This window comes from Mirounga leonina, unplaced genomic scaffold, assembly GCF_011800145.1.
Source record: "Mirounga leonina isolate KUSES-001 unplaced genomic scaffold, KU_Mleo_1.0 Mir_176, whole genome shotgun sequence".
Taxonomy (NCBI): domain Eukaryota; kingdom Metazoa; phylum Chordata; class Mammalia; order Carnivora; family Phocidae; genus Mirounga; species Mirounga leonina.
The window spans coordinates 40,956,882-40,982,698 of NW_023270454.1; the positions used below are offsets into that span (position 1 = coordinate 40,956,882).

The following is a 25,817-nucleotide window of genomic DNA, read 5'->3' on the forward strand; positions in this document are numbered from 1 at the left end:
CACCCTGTGGACAAAATCTCAAAGTTGTACAATAGACCAGTTTTGTCCCATTAAAAAGAAAAAAAAAATCATCATGGACTAAGTTCCATTCCAAAACCGATTTTCACACATATCAAGGGCTAAGAGTAAGTACAGACCCTGAGGTCTAGGCTTCCTTCATTGTATACTTTTCTTTTCAAAAATTTCCCCGTTAGAATTAAGAGAATTATTGTTTTCTTCAAATATGTGTATGATTTTTCATTGTATGGAAATTTAGAATTTGTATTATCTTCTCTGCTAAGCCAAAGAGTTATTAGGAAGTGTCTACTAAGAATATCAATATTGATTATCCAATTTTTCTGGAAAGAGAAATGTTATTTATAGTCTTACATATAAGTTATCTGTTGTCTTCCCAACAGAAGAGAAGGAAAATCTGAGTAACTTTAATTGTTTGAGACTCCAGAAAAATCTAATACCTCAAAGTCTATTTGATAAATATGAAGAGTCAGTAAAAAATAGGAACTGTCTGAAAGGAAAGAATGATAATATGGTGTTATGTGGTTTTTGGAGCTCAAATGACAGATTAGATTATTTTTAATATCGGGGTTATGATTAGGATTATGGCTAGAGCATCTAACTCTTACTGAGAGGTAGGGAAAGTTTGCTGGACTGAGTTCCAGAGACTGAGAAGTTCAGCACAAAACAAGAAGAGAAAGGGAGGGACTTCTTAGATTATTCTACGTACTTTTTTTCTTAGTAGCTCTTTCCTTTCATAACCAATTCTCAGTTTTCTCTGGTGAGGAGGACTTCACATGAAAAGATTGAAACCTATAAAAATAAAGCTTCAATTTCCTTTTCCTTTCACTATGATACCTTTCTCTATCGCCAGAAAGAATGATATCAGTACAATCTGAGGTTTTTTTTGCTGGACCTAGTTATAGCTCCAAGTACACAAGAAAAAAGACGGGGGCGGTTAGGTAGGGGGAGAAGGAGAATCAGGAAGGGGAATGCCAGAGTGAGGAAAGCTTGCACTGGGAGCCTGGAGACTTGGATCTTGAACCTGGGCACCACTACCGCTCCAGGTGACCTTGGGCAGGTTGAGTTCTCTGGGGCTCATTTTCCCAATTCATAAAATAAGGAGGTTTAAATGGGTGGTCTCTAGGGACACTTCTATCTCTAGAATGTGATGGTTCTTGAAGTCATTTTAAGATGAAGGCTTTGGTTAATTATTGCTCATACTCATAAAATGAAGTATCCTGTAGAAGATTTGAGTATTTTTTAAATAAAATTTTGTCATGAACTTAAAAATTGTTGTTAAAATTTTACTCCTAAAAAGTCAGATAAAGAACAGAGCTAATCACTGAACTCGAATGGTTATGTGATTCGGGTTATCCATTTTGTCTTCTATTTCTCCAAGGTTTCCCCCAGATAAATAAATTTCTATTGTTTGACTCATGCTATTTTTCCCTACTTGGGTGCTAGGAGACCCCCAAAATAAAGCTATGTAGTTTTCCATGCTTTAACATTTTCTCAGAATATAATGAGTTATATTTTGATAAGGAAGTACATTACAATCTCACCCACATATTTAGGAGGACATGTTTCTTAAGACTCATCCTGAAAAACTAAAGCAAAAGTAAAGAATAAGATTGTCTGACCTTTAATGATTCTCTTTTTGCCCAATAAGAAGTATGTTCCCTGCGATGTCTTTACCTAACTCTTTCTAAGAGTTTATCAAAAAGCCAGAGTGTCCCCTAAAATTACAAACACCAGAGATGGTCATAAATGATTCAACAGACATCAGAGCTAAACAAGCAAATTCACAGGGCTCGACAAGGACTACAACTTTGTTAGTGTGCTCAAAAGTGAGTTTACTCTTGGAACCACCTCACAGAAGAACTTGGACAGAACTTCCTAACCCAAATGTCAGTGTTTGTATGTATAGTAAGAAATGAATGGCTGTCAAGGGGTTGGATATTCAGGTCCATTGGTCAGTGTGGTAAGTGGATTAATGGCCCCCAAATAAATCCATGTCCTAATCCCTAAAACTCATTAGTATGTTCCCTTACTTGGGAAAGACTGTAGATGGGATTAAATTGGGGATCCTGAGATGGATAGATTAGCCTGGATTATCGAAGTAGGCCCAATATAATCACAAAGGCCCTTATAAGAGAGAGGCAGGAGGATCAGTGAGAGAAAGATGTGATGATGGAACCACAGATGATCAGTGCTTTCTTCATTAATTCTCTGCATCTCCTGGTAATCCATTTTGGCTACATTTTCTCTCTCTCTGACTGTGTTGTTTATATTTCAAGTAATAAACTTACATCTTTAAGTCATGGTGGCCACTGTTACAATAGACTGACTAATCAAATTCCGGTAGCAAAAGCCAGAAATGCCTGAGATGAATTTTGTTAGTGCCATGGCATTATATGAACAACAGGGTCATTATGTGAACAACAAAGTAAGATGAACTAAATGGGACTAACCTGTAGCGGGTAACTGTACTAAGGAATGTTGCTAGGTGAACTGGGGAGACCCCGGGCCCTGAGGCCCCGACCCAGCGAGTCCCAAAGATGTTGCGGAAGGCACTTGGTCTTATCACAAGAAAGAGTTCAAGGACAGACACAACACAAGCGATGAGCAACACAAGCAGGAAAGTTTATTAAGGCAGAATTACACTCTCGAGATGTGAGAGCAGGCAAGGGAGAGAGACAGAGACAGAGAGACAGAGAGGCAGAGAGAGATACACACCCCAAGGCTTGGGTTTCTATCTTTTATTGAATATTGTTAACTAGGAGGGTAGGATATTCATTACTTGGGGCAGGGACTTCTGAGAGAGGGGCTTCGGGCCTTGTCTTCCTTGTTTGGTCGGGGAGTTCCAGCCTGCCTTGTCAGCCTTCTTGGGCCTGTCTGGGTTGATTTGACTTCCTGTGGCTCTGTCTTGGCGCACTGCCAGGACCGGCCTCTGACTCTGCCAGTAGCTGGACCTGGCTTCCTCTCTGCTGGCCTCCGGGCATCGTGTTAGACCCTAACAGCCTCTAACAGGAATGTGCAAAAATAAATAAAAGTCTTAGTATCTATTTCTTGAAGAAATATTTTCTCTTTGAGCGCTGACATATCCCCACTTACTTTTTACTTTAAAACCGTAGTGGTTTTAAATCTTCCCATGTTTAGAACAGAGAAATGGTGAAACTCTCCAACGCCAAATATAAAAAGAAAAGGAGGGCGCCTGGGTGGCTCAGATGGTTAAGCATCTGCTTTCAGCCCAGGTCATGATCCTGGAGTCCCTGGATCGAATCCCGCATCGGGCTCCCTGCTCAGCGGGGAGCCTGCTTCTCCCTCTCCCTCTGCCTCTCTCCCTGCTCATGCGCTCTCTCTCTCTCTCTCTCTCTCTCTCTCTCTGTATCTCTGTGTCTCAAATGAATAAATAAAAAAATAAAAAAAAAAATCTTTAAAAAGAAAAGGAAAAAAATAGAACAAAAAGGGAAGAAAATCAACACAAAGTCCAGTATATGATACAGTTGTTAACTTGCAGTATTATTTGAAATGATTTTAGTAGATACTTAAGTAAGTCATTCATTCAAGAAACATTTACCGTGGCCTACTCTGCGCTTAGGACAGGGCCACAAAGTCATAAAGGTCTTTCTCCTGCCTTCTATCACATCTGACTTGATCTCTTATTTGACTATTCTCAAACTCATGAAGGTTTTTGAGTGGGGAAAAAAAAATCATGTGCAAAAGTAATGGTGGAAGATTTTTAGTTCAGTATAAACAATCTTAATCACTACACATTTTTCTGAGCAAGTCACTGTTAATAATTGCTGAATCCAGGAAACTTGCATTCAGATCCTATAACATTTATTGAAAACTGAACACTTTGCTAAGCTTGAAAAACCCCAATACCCACGCGTTAACATACGTTCTTCTTAAAGGAGACTCTACACGGTCAGCGACCTTATAAGCAGGAAACTGTTTGGTAAGTGTGGGATCTTAGCAACACCATCAAGCCACAGAACCACCTCTACCCCTGGGCAAATATGGCCAGGGGTCCTGGACCCTCAAGGTCCGTGGTCAGAATAATAATTCCTTTAATGTGGCTGAAAATGGGCAGCCCATTCTTTCTTCTTCTGGCTGCTTTCTCTTTTCCAGGCTCCACACAGAGTGAACTTCAGCTAAAACAGTTTTGCTACAGATGTGACCATACTAATCTATCCCCACTCTCCTGAGGCGGCCTGGTGACATTCCCTGTAGCCCAAGATTGACTCTACTGAGTCAGCGCCCTAGGATATCCCAATCTCCATGGCCGGAATTAATGATAGTTCCAAAAAGGTGTTCTGTAAAATTCTCAAGTGTGACTTCCTTCCCTTTTGGGTCCCCAGCAGGTGCTCATTTAGCAGGCGCCCTTGAGTGACTACTACCGGTACTATTTCCACTTTAATCTATCTTTAGACTAAAGATAGTCGGAGATTTTGCCGTTCGTGATGCTAAAGGTTCCTTTGGAACTATTCCATCTCCTCCTTGAGAAAACATCCACAGTGCTCTAGGCATAGCTAACCACGTGATTATGATCTTTTGAAATGCTGATGTGAAGCAATAATTCCTCTAATTCAGTTTTGAAGCATTAGGCTTTTATCAAACTCTAATGTGTAGTATGTCTCAGGTAATAATATAGTTGTCATTTGAGTCAGGAATAAAAACAAGTGTCATACAAAATTGACGTTTTGCGAAAACAGGGAGGAAAGTGCGTGGTCTTTTTCCAAGGTTACGATTTTGTATGTAATTGGCCACAGTCTGGGCATTCGTTAAGTACCAAGAGCGCTTTCTTTAATCAGACCTGTTACGTCTATCATCTTGCAGCGAAAGCATGTTTGCTTTTGGCCAACTGGTGACACAGTATTCAGCAACCTAAAGATGGACTCAAGTAAGTCGAAGGAAAACTCTCTTTCTTCTACTTAGAATTGGGATGAAAGGGGCTCTGTTTGGTTTGGTTCGTTTGGGGGTTTTTAGATAATTTTTTTAGTTGAAGTATAGTTGACACATGATGTTACATTAGTTTCAGAACACAGGGATCTGACAACTCTATATGTTGTTACATTCATCACCAGCATAGCTACCATCGGTCACCATACGCGACTATTACAATACCAATGACCATATTCCCTGTACTGTACTGTCCCTTTTCAGGGATGACATGTTTTCATTCTCTTTAGCTGGATTCTGAGAAATGTTTTGCTTCCTTAAACAGAGATCAAATACATCCTTATCAAATGGGTCACCTACAGGAATACCTTTGTAAAGGCAACTACCGTGGAGTAATGCTAAGAAAATAAATCATATAGAAGCAGAGGCAACCTTACCTCCCAAGATCCTGGCCCTACCCTGCCACAGGAATCCTTATAAAAAAAACATCGGCTGCATGAGGGCAGACACCACGGACCACGGCCAATAAGTGTCAGCTGAATGCATGGCAGGCTTCATATGCATTCACTGGGCTTCGGACCCTAGCTTCCAGGGACAGTGCCAGGGACAGGAGGAAACTGAGGACACTTGTTAATTAGCAAATTGTGTCTGTTTTATATATAAACACTTATAGCAGGTTTCTGCTTTTCTACCGAGGATGTTTCTTTCCGTTTTTAACATGTGCTTTATAAACTTATAATCTATGGGTTGCTTGGGTGGCTCAGTCGTTAAGCGTCTGCCTTCAGCTCAGGGCATGATCGCAGGGTCCTGGGATCGAGCCCCACGTTGGGCTCCCTGCTCTACCGGGAGTCTGCTTCTCCCCCTGCCTGCCACTCCCCCTGCTTGTGCTCTCTCTCTCTCTCTGACAAATAAAACCTTAAAAAAAAAAGAAAGAAAGAAAAGAAAACTTAAAATCTGCTACAAAAAAAAGAATTGATGTCCAATTTCATAGAAGGCTGTTAGTTTTGTCCTGAGGCAATAAGATTTGTATAACATGCATAAAATTTGCCTGTAAAGATTGCCAGCTAGATTAGTATCTTTATCATTAAATGGGTAGCTAACAGAATAATGACAGGTTTAAGAAAACATTGTAAAGAAAAATGGCACATAAACCAAGTGTCATTTTGGCGAATTTGGCACATCCAACTTTTTTTTTTCCCCAACCTTTTTTTTTTACGGGCTTAATACTATTGCATGGACCAAGATAAACTTCAACATGTAAATGTTTTTAAAACGTGAAAGACACATTGCAGTGCTATAAAACCAGGACACCATTCAGAAGAGAGAGCATCGCTATGCTTTATAGGGCTATTCTCATGGCAATACAATTGCCACAGCCTTCCCAAGTAGAAAAAAACTGATTTCAGTTCTTATTCTTAAACTTGGGTGCCAAGTTCACTTTTTGCAGCTTAAAGTCTCATAAGATGTATTTTGGTTATTTTGCACTGATTGCCACTGTTGGCTTGCACATATCTTTCTGGATATGCTTGCTGCATTTGACATTGTGACCACTCATTCTTCTCACTACTCTCTGCTCTTGATTTCCCTGGTTCTGTTCCTCTTTTGCCATCAGTCCTTTTCTTCTTTCCTTCCTTCCTTCCTTCCTTCCTTCCTTCCTTCCTTCCTTCCTTCCTTTTTCTTTCTTTTCCTTTTTGTCTTTTTGAGCTCTTTCTTTTCTGCCAGTCTCCCTAAGGGTTGATGCCCCCACTACAATTCTCTTTATTCATCCATATGGATGATTATATCATATATTACAGGATTGACTCCAGCTTATATGCTTAACACTCTCAAATCTTATCTCCAGGCCTTACCTGATTCTTGAACTCCAGATTCACACATTAAAGGCTTTCTAGACCTATTTACTTGGATATCCCATCAGATGCCATCATTTTGCCCTCTCTTACCCCCAGTAGAGGCTATTTCCCCTCTTATATTCCCAACTAAGTTATTGACAGTCCCACTCCCACATCCCCAGGGCATCATCTTAGAAGCCGCCTACATCCAACCACTGCCTGCTGCTCATCTCCCATTTCCACCCTAATACTAGTGCATAGTTCAAACCATGCTCATATCTCACCTGGATAATTGCAATAGCTTCCTAATTGGTAGCCTTAACTCTTCCTTAAATCTGTGGCTCACACTGAAGGTAGACAGATGTACAGAGACAACAACAATAACAACAACAAAACCAACCACCTTTCCACTGCTTAAAATTGGTTCCCACATGATATAGAGTCTAAAAAGTAAAGACGCATCTACTTCAAATGGATCCAAGTCCCTGCTGCATCTGGCTTCTATCTTCCTCTCTAATTCATTCCCGACATCCCCTTACTCTCATCTCATACATCACTAAGAAACAAACGCTTGTATTTCTCCCCAGACACTGGGCTTCTTCAGTCATGTATGACTTTTTCCATATTAGTCACTCTGAAACATTCCTCCCACCTTTCCCATTGGTCCATTCTTGTTCATCTTTCAGATCTAGCTTTATTTCTCATGCTCTTCCTCTGAGCCTTGAGGCTGGTTTCTTCTTTTGTCAAAGCACTCAGGGGTTAGCTGATTGAAATTGGTGTGGCTGCCCTCTCATATCAAAAACACCTCAAAGACAAAAAATGTGTGTTTCTCTACATCCGCATAGCTACCACAGTGCTTAGAGCGCAGAGAGGATGCTCAGTAGATGTTCAACTGAACAACAACAAAAAATTGAATTTGACTACATGAAGCCTGATAATAAAGAATTAATATTGACTCATAGGCATCACCTCTTTCTTTTCTAAGAATTCAGAAATCATTTTAAATAAGCTATTCTAGATTTTTTTTTTCTAGAGATTAAGCTTACCAGTTTGCTTCTAGATTTTATTTTCTCTGCTGAGGCAACTGAAGAAAAAAACATTTTCCTATCTTCCATCTTTTGACATCTATCTTGTCCTGAGTGGTTTCTCCAAGTTTATCAATAGTGTTTCTGTCACTTCATCTGCAAGTCCCTGTTGGACTTTGTCATGAAATTTCTCTGAATCTGGACATTGAGTTAATTTTAAATGATGGTCATATCTCTTTTGAGAGCTTCACTTCCCAACTTGTCATATTCCTTTTCCCTATTTCCATTTAAAGAGCATTCTCTTTGAAAGGAGATAAAAATACATCTAGGGCTGTGGAATCAATTTAATGTAAGTATGATGTGGTCAAAACATCATACTCTCATAACTGCCCACCCTTAAGGATTATTGCCTTAAAAACTGTCTCAGCTTTTTAGACAGAGCGAGGCCAAAGAGAACTAGAGATACTGCTGGACAACGTAGAGGAGCTGTTTCCTCTATTTCAACAAATCCCCTGATGCTCAATATACAGAGCATCCCAGAAGAGTTTCATGATTTTTCCTCTAAGTGACACCAACCTTCTCTTACATCTTGTATCTGACTATATTCATAGAGACTTGATCCATTTTTTTCTCTGCACAGCATTGTAAGTGACCCAAATGTGTTTTCCCTTTCTTACCTCTTGCCCTTTCCTGATACCATACAGAATAAGTTCTGTGCTAAAAAATCAGATCACTTTGTCCCAACTTTTTTTAGAAGAAAACCTTTGTAATAAGTTCAAAATATATCAGAAGTGAGTTAAAATTATCCATTCGACAAATTCTTAAGTACTTATTATATACTAGCCTCTGTGTCACTTAGGGGGCAAAGACACTTGGACTTTGGGTCATTGACCCTGAAAAGTTTGTATGGTTCTAAGAAAAATACAGAGCAACGTGTGAGCTTGTTAGCTTTAACATTTTAACTTTTCCCCAAATTCATAAATCGGAAGAAAGAGTTCTAAGGAAACCATTTGGGAAGTAATGTGTGTCATGTGCAATATGGAAGACACAGTGAATGGAGGTCTGGCTTTACCTGGAACATCACAACGTAGGAGACAAACTGGTTGGCTGCTCTGATGGATGAGCAAAAAAGAGGGGCTGCATCAGGATTAGGCAGTATTCCTAGAGTTGATCAAGGCAACGGTGGCGGGAGGGTTGCCATGGACCAAATGTGAGCCTCGCACGCCAAGAGAGAACAGAAATGAACTTGTCTTAGGGCTTGTCTAAAAGCGCCATCTAGAGGTGTGAACAATCCTCAGCAGAAGTATTGTCAACGCTAATAGGTTGAGGGAGGATCAAGTGACCAGCAAGAATAGAGAGGCATCATCCTCAAGAGAGCAGCAGATAAATATCCAACTACGGGAGTGAGGGGTCTCCACAGAACACACAAAAGTGTCCATGAGAAACAGAATCCGTTTTCTTCCATCATCTAAGACCAGAGAGTGTGATCACCATGATAATACCTACCAAGAAAAACTTCCCTGCTCCTCTTGCCTCTCTTCCCTCTTTCCTGTCCCAAGCCCGAAGGTATCAGAAACATTCATCAGCAGCAATAGGGAGATGGTGTGAAAGGTCTTGGCAAGAAGAAAAAAGAGGATCCGCCCCCTTCTCTGAGTGCAGGCCTCCCACCTGCGGGACACCCGAGGTGAACCAATAGCAAATGTGGCCCATCATCACAGCTATAGAGCTATTCAAAATGTTAGGAAGCATGGGGTAAAGAATGCCTAATTTCTTGAGGGAGTTATATACGCTTCCCAAAGCAGGTAACTCTTAATCACAGTCTTAAAGAATGAGTAGAAATGTGTGAAATTGGGACTTTAGGAAGAGAGTTCCAGCTCAGAGAACACCACCAGCAACAATGGAGGCCCCTAAACACATGGTGTGTTGGGTACATGGTGAGCCGTTTGGTGCAACAGGGCACAGGGCCAGTTGCCCAGTGATTCCAGAAAAAATGGACTCCAGTCAGATAAGGAGAGAGTCTTGTACACCATGGTAAAACTTACAATAAAACATTCCTCAACATTAAGAAATCTACTAACATACATCCTGAGAAGATAATACTTATTAACTTGATTTCTACCTTCCAAATTGTTTAAATTTAACTCAGATATGCCTCTGTATTGCATTATGCTTGCAAAGGTGTCGTATCTATGATATTAATTTTCCATTTACCATCTCGGGGGTCGTGCCTCCGTGGGGAAGCTGCTTCCTGGTGTTTACATTTTTTTGCCTCCAGATTTCATAGTCTAAACAAACTTCGTTTCAAATCTTTTCATGGCAGCACATCTACTATACCAGCTAGACCTTGTACAAGGTTTAAACAGTCAGCTAAGTTCATAGGCAACTTCCTGAAACACAGAGAACTAGATATAAACAGGGATGCCCATAAAAATCCCAACTTTCTCATTGTCAGACTCCCCCCCCTTCAGGAGATGTACGCTACTCTTGCACCTGCCCCCCCAAAGTCTGATGCCCACTCGGGCTTCCTTCAACCTTCTCTTTCTAAGGAGCCCCTTCTCTGCCTCCAGGGGAGCGTTTCTGGCGCCTCAGCTGATGGGATCCTGCCTCCCCCCAGCATTTCTGTCCATCCCTCTGGTCAACAAATGTCATGAGAAAAGGAACAGAAGCAGTCCCCAAATTCAGAACCCTGGATGGACTGTCCCCCAACATAAAGAGCAACTTCTCCTGAGAAGAAGCCTTCTAAATTGCATGCCATCTTTTCCCAAATAATAGTTGATGTGCCTGAGTTACAGCTAGCTGGCCAGTTTTCCCCCACAGGGCAATTTCTTTATATGACAGAAATTTCTTGAAACGGAAAAATGAATAAATTTCTAAACGAGCTTATCTCACTGCACCTCCTGGAGTCACATTTGTGACATGGTGCGTGTGTGTGTGTGTGTGTGTGTGTTTTGTTGTTTTCTCCTCGAGCCTGTGGGATCTGTCAAGTCTGATGATTGTGACAAACACCCAGGGTCACAGGAGCCAACGAGATAGTTGGCCTGGAGGGCTGAAATATTCTTAGTCTGTCCTTCGATGCCTCCCTAGAGCCTACCCTGAGCTTCGGGGGTGCCGAGTATCATGTCGAGGAAAGGGCTGGCTCCGTGGAGATCTGTGTCTGGAGGACAGGCCCTGACCTTTCCCAAGCGTCGTCTGTCACTGTGCGCTCCAGGAAGACAGAGCCAGCAGCAGCAGAAGGTAAGAGGGCCATTTAAAAATTATATCATTATCAAGATATACGTATAGGGTGGGGTCTAGTCTATCAAGTGTAGTATGCCTGGTCTTTGTTGATAGACTTTGATTTTAAGTTTCTCCTACCTGAGCACATAAATGGTCTGCATATGAATGACTATTCAAACAGTAACTTTTATGATTCATTCTTTACCCACTGGCTTGTCATGGACCCAAATTAATTTTCCAGAGTTCAGAATATTTGTAGATACTGTAAGCTGCTCAAAACAGTATTTTAGACCAAGGTACCCTTTTAATTGCTGAGCAAGGCCCATCTCCTGGGAAAATCCAGGCCCCTGTTAAGACCCTAGAAGGATAGGAGGTTTGCATTGGGACTTAGGCATTTTCCTTGGCTTCAGGCAGCATGTCCTCATGTCCCACTCATCTTTGCCTCTCTTGATAGGGACAATCAGGGCCTGGCCGTAAGAGGAGCTAGGCAGTTCTGAATAAAACTTCCTCTGGGGAGCCTGTCAGCTGCTGTACCAAAAAATAACCCCAAAAACAAAGAAGAATTCAACAGGAACAGAAGGGGAAATTTCCAATTACATAGATACCCACATTTTCTCATTTGCCACCTGAGACCTTTTAGTCTTCTGGGTTATGGGTGATCAGTTAGTTCAGGACTAGCATCATCTAGTCAGTGAGAATATTTGAAGAGAAAAGCACAAATCCTGCAAATAAAACCCAGCAATATAAAAGCCTATACTAACCAATGAGGCATAAAGAGAGTAAAATAGGCATTTACCTCTGAAAATGCAAACCCAGTTTCAGCATGTACCCAGAAAGTTAAGGGAAATAAAGACAGCCAATTGGGTTTAGAGCACAGTGCTTGCTTTTGGAAGAATTCACAGGTTATAACCCTCCAGTGACTATATCATAGCATATGGTACGTGAAACTAGTAATGATGCTGACAAGTAATTTTTTTGCTTTTTTTTTTCTTTTCTTTCTTTTTCTTAATTTCCAGAGAAGATCATTTTTTACTCTCTGTTTATGGAAATGAAAATAAATAGACTAATTGGCTCATTGGGCTATTTGGCTTCTGGTTGGAAAATAAATTCGAATTCATTTATTTTTTTTACACTTTTTTATTTTTTTTAAGATTTTTATTTATTTATTTATTTGACAGAGAGAGAGAGAAAGCACAAGCAGGGGGAGCAGCAGAGGGAGAGGGAGAAGCAGGCTCCCCAGTGAGCAAGGAGCCCGACACACGTCTCGATCCCAGGACTCTGGCATTATGATCCGAGCTGAAGGCCGACACTTTCCCGACTGAGACCCTCGAGTTCATTTAGATAAATCCCCTTGCACACAAGTAATGACCCTTCTGTAAGCTCTCAGGTAGAGATGGACTAATAGAAGTAATGCATCTGCTCAGCTTGGTTAATTCACAATAATAATTATGCATACGTGGTTAACTATATCATTATAACTTGTTACATAAATAATAATTATAATTTCTTTGTACTAGATGCCTACTATTTACCAGACTCCATGCTAGAATCCTTGTTGTATTATAGCTAATCATCTTAGCCACCTTGTAAAATAGCAATAATTATCCCCATTTTGCAGTTAAAGAAACTGAGACTCAAGGAGCTTAAATAGTTTGTACAAGTAAGCAATGGACTCAAGATCCAAACCATAGTGCAGAAGATCCCAAGGTCTCTCTCCCTTACTCTCTGCCTTGGCACTTTTCAGTGTAATCTTGTTTTGTTTTTCTTAACATAATTATTTAATAACTTTTTAGAAAAATATCTTTGTGGGCGCCTGGGTGGCTCAGTCGGTTAAGCTTCTGACTTTGGCTCAAGTCATGATCCCGAGTCAGGCTCTATGCTGGGCTTGGAGTCTACTTGTCCCTCTGCCCCCGCCAACCCCCCCCACCCCCACTGCTCGTGCTCTCTCTCTCATGAATAAATAAAATCTTAAAAAAAAGGAAAAAATATCTTTGCAACAATCTCAAACTTACAGAAAAGTGACAAGTACAGTGAAAAAACACTTTTTTTCCTGAATCATTGAGAGCAAGTTGTCAATAAATTTGGAATCATCTATGAAAACTTAGAATGCCATTTCTACAAAGACATTCTCCTCTGTGACCACAATGCAAGCATGAAATCAGGAACTTAACCTGATACATTACCACAGTCCAGTCCTCAGACCTCATTCGAAATCCACCAGGTGTTGCCCAGTCATTCTCTACAGCAAAAGAGTCCATTTGAGACTCCCATTCTATTTAGTTGTCATGTCTGTTGAGTTTCTTTCAACCTCAAATAGTTCCTTGTCTTTCCTTGACTTTCATGACCTTGATATTTTTGAAGATTACCAGGTTTGGTAGCATGTAAAATGTCCCCCAGCTTGGGCTTGTCTGATGTTTCCTTATAATAGATTCAGGCTCTGCATCTTTGGCAGGAATGTTTGCAGAGATGACACTGTGTTCTCTTTGGATTCTATCAAATGGCACACAGTTTCCATTTATCCTGTCAATGGTGGTGTTAACTTTGATCACTTGGTTAAGGTGGTATCTGCCAGGTTTCTCCACTATGAAGTTGTTTTTCTTCCTTTGCAATTAATAAATATTTTATGGAGAGATGCCTTGAGACAATATAAATATTCTGTTCCTTGATTAGCATATTTATTTATATTACTTAAGGTTTTCTATTTTATTCCATTGGTTATAATTTATTGCTATCATTACATTTGATGACTTTTTAAATAAGTAGTAAAGAAGCTATAGGATCAGGTGACCCAACTTACAAAATAATTAATAACCCAGAAAGCAGCAGAAACTCCATGCCTTAGTAAAACCAAGCAGAATGTGGTAAGATTAACCAAATATCTGGCAAAGGTGAATGAGTGAAACCTAATGAAAATAAAATTCATGATAGTGACCTTAACAATTAAAAATTTAAAATGTGAAGTTCTTTATTACAAATTGAAGTTGCTTTCAGAGAGGCTTCAGTCTATCAGTGAGATTTTTGTGGAAGTGTTTGGAAGGTAATGTGCTCGGTCTCAACATGGAGAGCCCTGATGAGGACAGCCCATGTTCATGGATGAGTGACTATCATGGCATTTGGTAGAATATGGGAACTTGCCCTTCTTGGGCATTGAGCCCACAAAATATGATTCTGAGGGTGCTGTGTACATAAGACAATGCTATTTTTCTCTGAAGGAAATTTTTCTCTGAAGGAAAACTTATGACAATGAATCCTACAGTCTCACTCTTGACTTTGCCTTTCCCACTAGCTGGAATAGATTATGTTGGCATCAGCCGAAATCTTGCCTTTGCTCCGGGAGTGCATCTGCAGATATTCCAGGTGACGATCCTTGATGACCTGGGACAGCCCATCTTGGAGGGCCCAGAGAGGTTTGAATTAGTTCTCCAGATGCCAGTGGGTGCAGTGCTTGGAGAACCACATAAAACCACCATTTTCATCAATGACGCCATCTGACTGTAAGCAGAGTGCTTGTAGTTCATTTGATTGAAAGACTTTAAGGACTTAAACACCCAAAAGACGTCTCTTAACAACAGAATGAAACTGTACACATTTAGAACTTAGCAACTCTGAGATATCAGTGATATTGTACTGTCATTGTGTTATATATATTCTGGTGATATGTGCAAATAGAGTTTATGTGGCTGTATGGATATATATAGAGAGAGAGACACATATACAGAGAAAGGATTGAGCCCAGAAAGGATTAGACAGTGCTCTTGTTTTCCTTTTCCCATTTTCTTTTACTTTTTGTTTCTGAAGCTAATGAAAGCCTTTGTCACCAATTAAATCAAAAGTTAAGAACAAAAGGATCAGCTTCTATTTGCCAATTGATGCTGGACATGAAGCACCTTTCAACTGTATACATACTCTCACCCTCTTTCAGTGTTTCAGGTTATTGTGATTAAGAGTTCCCTAACTGAAATTTGCAGAGAAGCCCAAAGCTCCTTTTTGCCAATTGCTCTATTTTCCTCCACAAGTCTTACTCAGAGCCACTTAGGTAGGGAAATTCTTTCATCAGCTGTCCCTTCCTTTGCAAATTCCTTTATAAAAGAGGATAAAAAAAAATAAAATGATCTTTAAAAATGCAAGTATCATGAAGAAGAAAGAAAAGTTGAAGAGTTGCATAAGCCCCAAACTGCCCAATTTGTTCTTAACTAAGTTTAAGTTGGCAATATAAATACCATCAGCATGCCTCAGTTAATACCACATAAATCAGAGTTTCCAAATTATTTTGAAAACCACATCTTCATTCTGGTCATTATCTTTTAGGTATTTCTTATGCAAATCTGTTTTATTTTTTTTTTCTAATTCCTTTAAATTTGTGTTTCAGACATGACTTAACCTATTCACAAGCCAACATAGCACATGATAAAAACCACTTTAAAAAAAAAAAAAAAAAACATTTCAAGAAGCCTTCCCCACAGACACTGAAGAGGGGACAAGAAGGCCCTTGGCTCCCATGCAGTCTGCATATATAAGCAGTGTGTCTATCATCAGCCTGGGTTTTGCTTCCTTGCTGGACAGTGTCAGCTTCCCCAACCAGAGAGATTTTTCCAAGTTACTCTGCAACTCTTGACCTCACTTTCCCTTCTGTAAAATGAGAAATCTGACCTCGATTTCCAGTTCTAATTCCTGTCTGAGTACTTATCTACCAACAGAAAATCACCCTCCTTCATCTTATAATTTACCCAGCTACCAGGATCAAAATTCTTTTAAACTCGGGATGTCTGGCTGGCTCAGTCAGTGGAGGATGTGACTCTTGATCTTGGGGTTGTGAGTTCAAGCCCCATGCTGGGTATAAAGATTACTTAAAAATAAAATCTTAAAAAAAAAAATCTTTTAAACTCAGTTCAATTCAACAGATATTTATTGGGCTTCTCCAATATGTCAGAAAGATATGAACCCTTCACAAATGTTAAAAAAAAAATAATGAAAAAACTACATATTGGCCAGGATAACTGTCAGATACATCCAACAGTCCCCAAATAAAGCAACCATCCTGAATTTCCTGCTGAGTACCACTGTGCCTGGGAAAAATCCACATTGTCAGCTTTGTCAAGAAAGCCACAGAGGATTTGGTTTTGAACCTGAAACTAAACCCAGTCTTTCAGTGTTTTTCAGACAATCCCTCTCTCTCACTCTCTTGTCCTGTCTTTTGTTAAGGAACTCCATCCAGAAGAATGCCGTGTTTATGCATACATCTTTTTTCCTGGGTGACATTACCAACAGTGCTTTCTGTGAAGTCTGTTTCATTCCTAGTTTCCTCCCAGAAAGACATGCCAGGAAGCAAAACTACTTTTATTTTGGCTTCTAGGATAAAACCCAGTATATTCTACATATGACTTTAATTGTACTAAATGAATGTACATACTGAATGAAAGTGATCTAGTGGTCTAAAGGAGTGAAAAATACCCAATTTCCTACCAAGAATGGACTGACACACTATGAAAAATTGGGCTCATTTTCATTCCTCATGTATTCTCTCGTGCTAATATTTTTATGGCATAAAAAGTATATACGTTTTTTTCTCATTAATACTTCAGCTTTCCAGGCACCTGGGTGGCACAGTCAGTTCAGCAACCGACTTGGTTTCTGCTCTGGTCGTGATCTCAGAGTCATGGGATCGAGCCCCCCATCGGGCTCCGTTGTGAGCTGAGTCTGCTTAAGATTCCCTCTCCCTCTGCCCCTCCCTTCCATGCTCTTTCTCTCTCTCTTAAATAAATAAATCAATCTTTAAAAAACACTCCCGTTTTCTTAGGGATTTAGAAAGCATCATGGAGATATACCAGTTGCCCCATAATGTCACTATTACTGAATAAACTATAAATGGAAAGGTGTTGTACATTTTATTCTAGTATCCAGGGCCTGGTTTAAGGAGCCCATTTACAGAGTGAATGAAAACCACAGGCAGCCAAGGGCAGTCACTTACTGAAGCGGAGGAGACACCAGGCATAAGTCCTCCATGCACGGCTGTACCCACCAGGGCTCAGCCCAGGTGATGATGGCCCATAAGGGACAGCCCAACACTGCTGACTCCACAATGCATTTTCTACCAGGCAAGCATTCTAAAATTTTTTGTCACAAGGCACCACAATGTTGTACCTCCTAACCTTATTATAATAGTGAATAATTATAAGCAACCTAAATGGCCCATACTAAGGAAATTGTTAATTGAACCATGGGATATCTACTTGATAGAATAGTATGAATTCTAGGTTACCAGTGATCGTGTTGCTATTGCAACCTTTAAAAATATGGAAAAGAGTAAAAGGACATGCCTGGAAAAGATAATAACTTTGTGTTAGGGTCAGGAGATTATCAGCCATTTTTTTTTCCAAACTTACTCTATAGTTACATTGGTAAATATATGTTCAAGAGCAAGTTTTTGCTATTTATGAAATTAAGGAAATTAAGCAGGTTATAACGACCTCACTCTGTTATATTATCACAACTTATGACAGAGTCAAATGGGGTCCCTTGGGAACATTAGCCCTGACTTTAGAAAAATGAGCTGGATACAAAGAGGTATCACCAAAACTAAATACAATAAAAGTGAAAATAAAAGGAAAAGGTAAGCAGGGTAGAGAAACGGGGCTTCATCAAATGTGTCTCTAAATATGATGAGGTAGAGACAAGGAAACAAAACAAACAGAGTTTGACAGGTGTAGTAGGCTGAAAATGGCCTCCAAAGAATTCAGGTCTTCCTAGAACGTATGAATTTCACTTACCTGGAAAAAGGATCTTGGCACATGAAATTAAATTAAGGATCTTGAGATGGGAAGACTTTCCAGGGTGGGCCCTAACTCACCGTAATCACAAGCGTCCTCAGAGAGTTGATGGAGAGCACACATAGAAGAGAAAAGATTGGGTGATGGGGCCACAAGCCAAGGGAGGCCGGCAGCCACCCGAGCTGGGAGAAGCCAGAAGTGGATCCCCCTCTAGAGCCTCTGGGAGAAGTGAGCCCTGCCATCATCTAGACTTTGTCCCGGTGATACTGATTTCAGACTTCTACACTTGTATCCCTCTGTAAGTCAAATTCATAATGCTCAGATGAAGGGCAAGTGATCTTCATAGCCTTGAAAGGATATTTTCAGAGCAGGGGACATATATGCAGCTGTCTTCCTTTCTCTTTACTCATTCACCAGTCTCTCTTGACCTGAGGATCGTGTTGTCATTTGAAGGACCAGTGCCTCAGATCCTTCCATTCTTCGTATGGTGGCATATCTTGACACTATGATATGTCAACTGGATCCAGTTGAGAGCAAACACAAATTGCTGGACTTGGTACAAAGCCTTCTTCTTTGACTCTACAATGGAATATCAATTTAAAAAAAATGATAGGCAGTCAGAAATCATCACAAAAGCTTGCCTCTTCTACCCCACCCCCACATTTATAATGTTAAACTAGGAATTTGAGTTCAAAATTACAACCCCCAAAGAAGTCTACCATAATTTTGTGTTAAGAATATTTTATTATAAAAAAAAAGAATATTTTATTGTACTTCCTTAAAAATTGGTGATTCATGCAGTGACTCTCTACTAACCAAAAAGTTTAATTAACCAGAACTACTCAACCATCTTTCCAGAAATTGAGCAGTTTGCTTACTGTTCTTAGTATGATCTATTTGTTTGGTAAATGTTAGGAAGCATGAAAAAAAACCCAGTTTGTTTCTATAAGAGATAAGCACTGTGGATGTGATAGTGTTCCGTAAGGAAACGAGATTGGGGTGTTGTACATTATGCCTCATTTCCCGACTGTGAGTAGCACTAAGCGCCCGCATAAATGACTGAATGCAGATTATGCATTTGACATTCCTAAAAACATCTTCAGTAAAAGAAAGGTCGAGGCTATGTCATGTTACTTTTTATGTCCAGCACCTGACACGACACCTGGCACATAGGATTGTGTTTCAAGATTACAAGTAAATGAGCAAATAAATTGATGACCCAAGTATATGACTAAAGTGCTCTTCTTCCTAAAGGGATTTTTATTGGGTCAAGGTCCCAGCAGGCAAGTCATGGCACACTCAAAAGTATTTAACTGGAGGGGCGCCTGGGTGGCTCAGTCGGTTAAGCGGCTGCCTTCGGCTCAGGTCATGATCCTGGAGTCCCAGGATGGAGCCCTGCATCGGTCTCCCTGCTCGGCGGGGAGTCTGCTTCTCCCTCTCCCTCTGCCTGCCTCTCTGCCTACTTGTGCTCTCTATCTGTCAAATAAATAAGTAAAATCTTTTAAAAAAAAAAAAGTATTTAACTGGAGAGTGTTCAATGAGGGGAATGTTGCAGAGGTGTGGGCAGGATTAAGGGAACCAAAAGAGGTGCAGAAGCACTGAGGGACCAGGGACAACTAGGAGTCATCACCACCATGAGGCCTGAGGGGAAAGCACAGAGCAGTGACCAGAGCCTCGAAAGGAGAGTAGCTGGAACCCTATGGAGAGAGGAACCAACCAAAGGAGCCGTATATGCAGGGCGAGCCAGGGAATCAGTATCCTAAGCTCTCTGCTCCTACACCCTGCTCTCCTGCGGGCACTTCCCATCAGGCAGATCCAACAGGAGGCCAGAGGGAAAGGGAGCCCAGTTGCCGTGGTCCACTGGACTCATCTCCTCAGGCACCAGAGAAGCAGGGACAGTGCATCTGGAGGAGACAGACCGAGATGATAACCAGCTCACAGGTGAACTGAATGGACAGCCTCGACAGGATTTCCGGGCCTCCGAGTCTGAGGAAGCTCAGCTCATCATCCCCGGGTGGGTGTTCTACATCCAAATCGGAAGGACAAAGGGACAATGAATGCAATAAAATAAGGACTACAGTTTCTTCAGTACAGTCACTTCAGGAGTGTCAGTCAACATCCCAGAGCGGAACACTGAGATAATCTAACAACAAATATGGCAAATACACTGGGACCACATGTGGCCCATTTGGCTGTTTTGGAAATGACGTTTGTATATCTCTGTTTCAGATGGCCAAAGCTATTGTGTACATTGAAAGAAACCAATAGCGTCACACGTGCTACCTCTCCAGCCGTGCCCCAAGTGGTGTCTCTTCTCATCGACGATGACACATCTGCCACCAAAAACAAAAACAGGCCTCTCCTGGCTTCCCACTAGTGTGTATGACCGTAGGACACATTTTTCAGGGCTCTGCTCATCCCAGCACACGTCAGCCCTCAGAACAGTCACTTGCCCTCCGAGCTAACAAATCCACAGCTATCACGTAGACAAAAATCTGTGAGCCTCCTCTTCTAGCTGACTCTTACTTCTCTGTAATCGGAAATCCTTTAAGGCTCGAATTACTTTAAAACCTTGATGCTGGCGTTTCGGTCTGTAAATAGATACCGATTCTTCTCACATTGGAGTGTGGGTGCTTCCCAATGGGTATCTGCCTGGGTGCCAGGGTGTGCCGAACCAGATCGTAATGTGAAATTTGATGCATCTCCCTCAAGCATTCGTGATATGTATTTGAAATATTTTAATGAAAACAAATACAGTACGGATGAAAATAGAAAATTTTCCTTACTGAGACAAGCCACAAATTTTAAAGTGTTTTGTCATTTCAGCTTCTTGCTCAGCTCCCCAGGATAACATGTATGTGGCCTTTTTGCAATGAGAGCTACTGTCTGTAAAAACATTTAATCCACACAGACATAACCTAAAAGAATGCATCTTTTTCTGCCATTTTTTAGATCTCATTTTAGGCCCGAATCTTCCAATTATGAGAAGACAAGGGCCATCTGCTCAGCCGAGAGCATTAATGACACCCTGACCCTGTGTGGCCGGCTGGCCGCAGCTCCCAGCACCAGCGACGGGGACCACAGGAATCGGATGCAACACTTTCTTCACCGACACGAAATCAATCACACTTGACCCCATCTACGTCCAAGCCAGCTCAAGGCTACAGTGCGCAGCTCGAGCTGTCACTACCGCTGGTGATGGGGGGCTTGCGCTTCTGAGTCCAGTTGTCATCGTAAACAAAGATGGGCACTGGTAGTAGCCCAATGGGAAATTCCTCGGCTGCAGAATGAAAAGAGAAAATTAGAACTGCTTGAAACCTGCGGAAGTTGGTCCCTGTCACATTCATTCTTTACCACTGAAATAACATGATTTCCGATATATGTAAAATATCTAAGAGCACAATAAACCAGATTTGGGGGCAGGGATTGTTTTTACGCCCATTTTGCATTTTTTTCTGTACTGTAATGAGACAAATGGAAGATAAATGGATTTTTTTTTAAACTTTCCAAAAAAGAAACCGTCATGCACTGTTAGTTTGGATATAAATTGGTGCAGCCACTGTGGAAAATAGTATGGAGGTTCCTCAAAAAATTAAAAATAGAAATGCCATACAATCCAGTAATTCCACCACTGGGTATTTACCCAAAGGAAATGAAAACACTGATTCAAAGATATATGCATCCCTATATTCATTGCAGCATTATTTACAATAGCCAAGAAATGGAAGCAACCTAAGTGTCCATCCATGGACAAATGGATAAAGAAGACTCCATGGATGTCTGGGTGCCTCAGTCAGTTAAGCGTCTGCCTTTGGCTCAGGTCATGATCTCGGGGTCCTGGGATCGAGCCCAGCATCAGGTTCCCTGTTCAGTGAGGAATCTTCTTCTCCCTCTCCCTCTCTCCTTCCCTCTCCCTCTCCCCGGCTCGCACTCATTCTCTTGCTCTCTCTCTCGCTCGCTCGCTCGCTCTCAAATAAATAAAATCTTTAAAAATAAATAAAAATAAATACTTAAAAAAATATTCCACATACAGTGGAATATTAGTCAGCCATAAAAAAGAATGTGATCATGCCATTTACAACAACATGGATGAACCTACAGGGCATTATGCTAAGTGAAATAATTCAGACAGAGAAAGATAAATGCCACATGATTTCACTTATATGTGGAATCTAAAAAACAAAGCAAATAAAAAACAGAAATAGACTCATAAATACAAAGAACAAACTGGTGGTTGCCAGAGGGAAGGGAGTGGGGGATGAATAGGTGAAGGGTTTTAAGAGGCACAAACTTTCAGTTATAACGTAAGTAAGTCACAGAGATGAAAAGTACAGCACAGGGAATATAGCCAATAATATTATAATAATGTTGTATGGTGACAGACACTAACTACTTACATGGTGAGCAATGTAAAGTATATAGAATTGCTGAATCATGATGTTGTGCACCTGAAACTAATAGAATATTGCATGTCAGCTATACTTCAATAATAATAAAAAAAAAAATTTTAACTTTCCAAGGTGTTATAAGTTTTCTAAGTTCGAGTCCAACACATATGTCCACATTAGCAGGGCTATATGATAGGCCCTCTCGTTTATTTTTAATTGACCATTGGCCAGGAACCTTGTTAAGTGCTTTACACACATTTTTTCATTTAATCTTACAGCATTCCTATTTGGTATGTATTATTACCTTCAGGCAAAAGAACCATTTTACAGGTAATGAGACTGAGGTTCTGAGAGGTTGGACGGTTTTTCCGAAGTCATCTAGAGAGTCAAGATTGCAACTCAGTCTGATTCTAGAGCTAGAGTTCTTCCCAGGTCAGCCTGTCCCTCAAAACTGGACTGCACAGAAACAAAAACCAGATGTAATGATGTCCCTAAGTACTGTAAGATCTATAAGCATCTCCTAGACAATAATTTTTAAAGGTTATCGGTATTGCCCTTACAGTATCAGGATCAACACATTTCCAATGTCTACTTAATAAAATACATTATATATGTTACAATACTATGTACAGACAAAGGTATTGATTTCAATTGTAGAGGTATCTATAATTGAATTGCTTAACTCAAAAAGATACAACTCTAGTAGAAATACATTAACTGAGGAGAATCTTGAAATTTACAGATTTTTTACTCATAAAAGGAATGTTAAAGCAAAGGGAGAGCCTTCTCCAGGCCACAGAATGCATGCCTAATCTCAGTGTGTGAAGTGGACAGCAGCTTTCTCTGAAACAGAACACCCCACTCGTGCGATTGTGTGTATAAAGGGTCCAGGTCGGGGCCGGGTGGGTGGGACTCTGAATGAGGAGGAAGCCTCTACAAACTACCCGAACCTCATATCAATGCAAACTCTATGTAACAATTTTTAGCCCTAATAATCATTGTTTTCACTGGGTCCAGACTCCCTCCCCACCCCTCAGCAATCTCCAGCTGGCTGGCCATTATAGGCAATAAGTAATCCTTTCTTCCTCTGCTTTCTTTTCTCAAGTCATTCTGAATCTGCTCTGTTGTGTTTTACATAAAAATCAACAAATAGGAAATAATTTCACCAAGCATGTATTTGTGTGCATGAGTATCTATGATTTTTTATGTCCACAATCCTATCCTTCAAGGACTAGAAGAAAGCCGTCAGAGGGTCAGCTGAGTGCCTCCATTGAGGAAAGTGTTCCACAGGTTTGCATCTTGTTGAAACAAGAAATCAGGCCTCTTTGGACACGGAATTATTTGACAAAAATACATTAAAAGACGGGTGCCTTGTTGGCTCAGTCGGAAGAGCATGTGACTCTTGATCTGGGGGTTGTGAGTTCAAGCCCCACAGTGGGTGTAGAGATTTCTTAAAAATAAGTAAATAAACTTAAAAAAAATACATTTAAGGATTATTATTACTAGTCAATGTATTCCAAGCTTTTTTCCCTTGTAATACAGAAGTCAATAATTTACAAAGACAAAATTGTGTCAGTGACTCCATTTTCTCACATGCAAAATGATGTCCTTTGTAAGATTGTTGGGAATAAATGCGATGATGTATGTACATTAGTACTTAGGAGGCACCTGACAAATTGTAACTACCATTTCTTTCCTTATTCTTATGAACCCTGGCCTGGCCAGTCCCTTAGGTCTTCATTAGCATCCGTTTCCCCAGGCCTCAGCCAGCCTCGTCTGCTTGGCACAGGAGGGGCTGAAACTGCCTCAGCCAAGATTCAATATACAGGGCCTGATGGGGCCTGATTACCCCAATCTGATCAAAATAACTGTGATGAGGCCAAACACAGATGGTAAGCATCACCATAAAACCAAAGGCATAATAATTGCATTCGATGCGAGGAGAACCCCAACCTAGAGTCCTGCCTCTGGGAAATCAGTAGTTCCTATGACACTCCCAAACTGTTGGCTGAGCGTGGTGATGGCCAGGTACGCTTGGGAGAGTCTCTGCTGGGAAGGGGCACAGCGGCATGCCAGACTCTGGGACTGAGAACAGACGACCCATGCAAGGCTTGGAGAAATCCTGAGGGCGGGTGATCCCCAGCTAAACTGGTTCATTAGTGAGGCTGCTCCAGAATTAAATTCCAAATGAGTTTAGATACCACTCTCCACTAGTTGCCTTATTTGAAGTTGACAAAATGCTTTTTTTTTTTAAATCATTTTCTCGTTTAATCCTTAATCTCATGTGAAGTATTTACAAACACCGCACAATCAAAATAAAAACACCCGGAGTTACTCAGGCAACAGGGGCAGAGTTAAGACTTGAACCCACATCATCTCACTCCCAAATTCTACACATGCACAGCTTGCCGGATAAAGCAGAGCATGCGCTCAGGCGCCAGTGACGAGCAGATGAGCAGATCCACGTTGCTGGTAGGTATGCATGGTACAAAGAATCCCGGATGCTGAGGACACCAAGGCTTGCATCGATTCAACTGAAATGTATGGGCCAAAGTGCTTTAATATGGTGAGCTTGACGCGGGTAACCGAAGGGTTAATGGGCCTACTAAGCACAGCTGCAGCTTTTTAAAACTCAGACCCCTTTCCTTTTCACCTTTTTTTTAAATTTTATTATGTTATGTTAGTCACCATACAGTACATCATTAATTTTTGATGTGGTGATCCACCATTCATTGTTTGTGTATAACACCCAGTGCTCCATGCAGTACGTGCCCTCCTTAATACCATCACTGGGCTAACCCATCCCCCCACCCCCCTCCCCTCTAGAACCCTCAGTTTGTTTCTCAGAGTCCATAGTCTCTCATGGTTCATTTCTCCCTCCGATATCCCCCCTTCATTTTTCCTTTCCTTCTCCTAATGTCCTCCATGCTATTCCTTATGTTCCACATATAAGTGAAACCATATGATAATTGTCATTCTCTGCTTGACTTATTTCACTTAGCATAATCTCCTCCAGTTCCATCCATGTCGATGCAAATGGTGGGTATTCGTCCTTTCTGATGGCTAAAATATCCAATGGAAAAAAGACAGTCTCTTCAATAAATGGTGCTGGGAAAATTGGACAGCTATATACAGAAGAATGAAACTTGACTTTTCTCTTACACCATACGCAAAGGTAAACTCTAAATGGATGAAAGACCTCAGTGTGAGACAGGAATCCATCGAGAAGAACATAGGCAGTAACCTCTTCGACACTGGTCATAGCAACTTCTTTTTTTTTTTTTTTTTTTAATTTTGCTATGAAGCTGTTTTTTTTTTTTAAGATTTTTATTTATTTATTGAGAGAGATAGTGATAGAGAGAGAGCATGAGAGGGGGAGAGTCAGAAGGAGAGGCAGACTCCCCGCTGAGCAGGGAGCCCGATGTGGGACTCGATCCCGGGACTCCAGGATCATGACCTGAGCCGAAGGCAGTCGCTTAACCAACTGAGCCACCCAGGCGCCCCCGTCATAGCAACTTCTTTCAAGACACGTCTCCAAAGGCAAGTGAAACAAAAACGAAAATGAACTTTGCAGACTTCATCAAGATAAAAAGCTTCTGCACATCAAAAGAAACAGTCAGAATGGGAGAAGCTATTTGCAAATGACACTACAGATAAAGGGCTGGTATCCAAGATCTATAAAGAACT

The 25,817-nt window shown here is 40.9% G+C and overlaps 1 protein-coding gene and 1 pseudogene across 1 annotated transcript in view; both read left to right on the forward strand.

Moving 5' to 3' along the window:
• FREM3 (FRAS1 related extracellular matrix 3) overlaps positions 1-14,510 on the forward strand; it is an 83,526-nt gene extending 69,016 nt beyond the window's left edge. The window contains exons 7-8 of the mRNA XM_035023216.1: positions 10,844-10,993; positions 14,262-14,510. Of these exons, the coding sequence (XP_034879107.1) occupies positions 10,844-10,993; positions 14,262-14,467 (356 nt within the window). The 3' untranslated portion in view covers positions 14,468-14,510. The remainder of the gene's footprint in view (positions 1-10,843; positions 10,994-14,261) is intronic.
• A 6,158-nt stretch (positions 14,511-20,668) lies between these two features.
• On the forward strand, positions 20,669-24,759 carry LOC118022545 (annotated as a pseudogene).
• Positions 24,760-25,817: the final 1,058 nt, after the last annotated feature.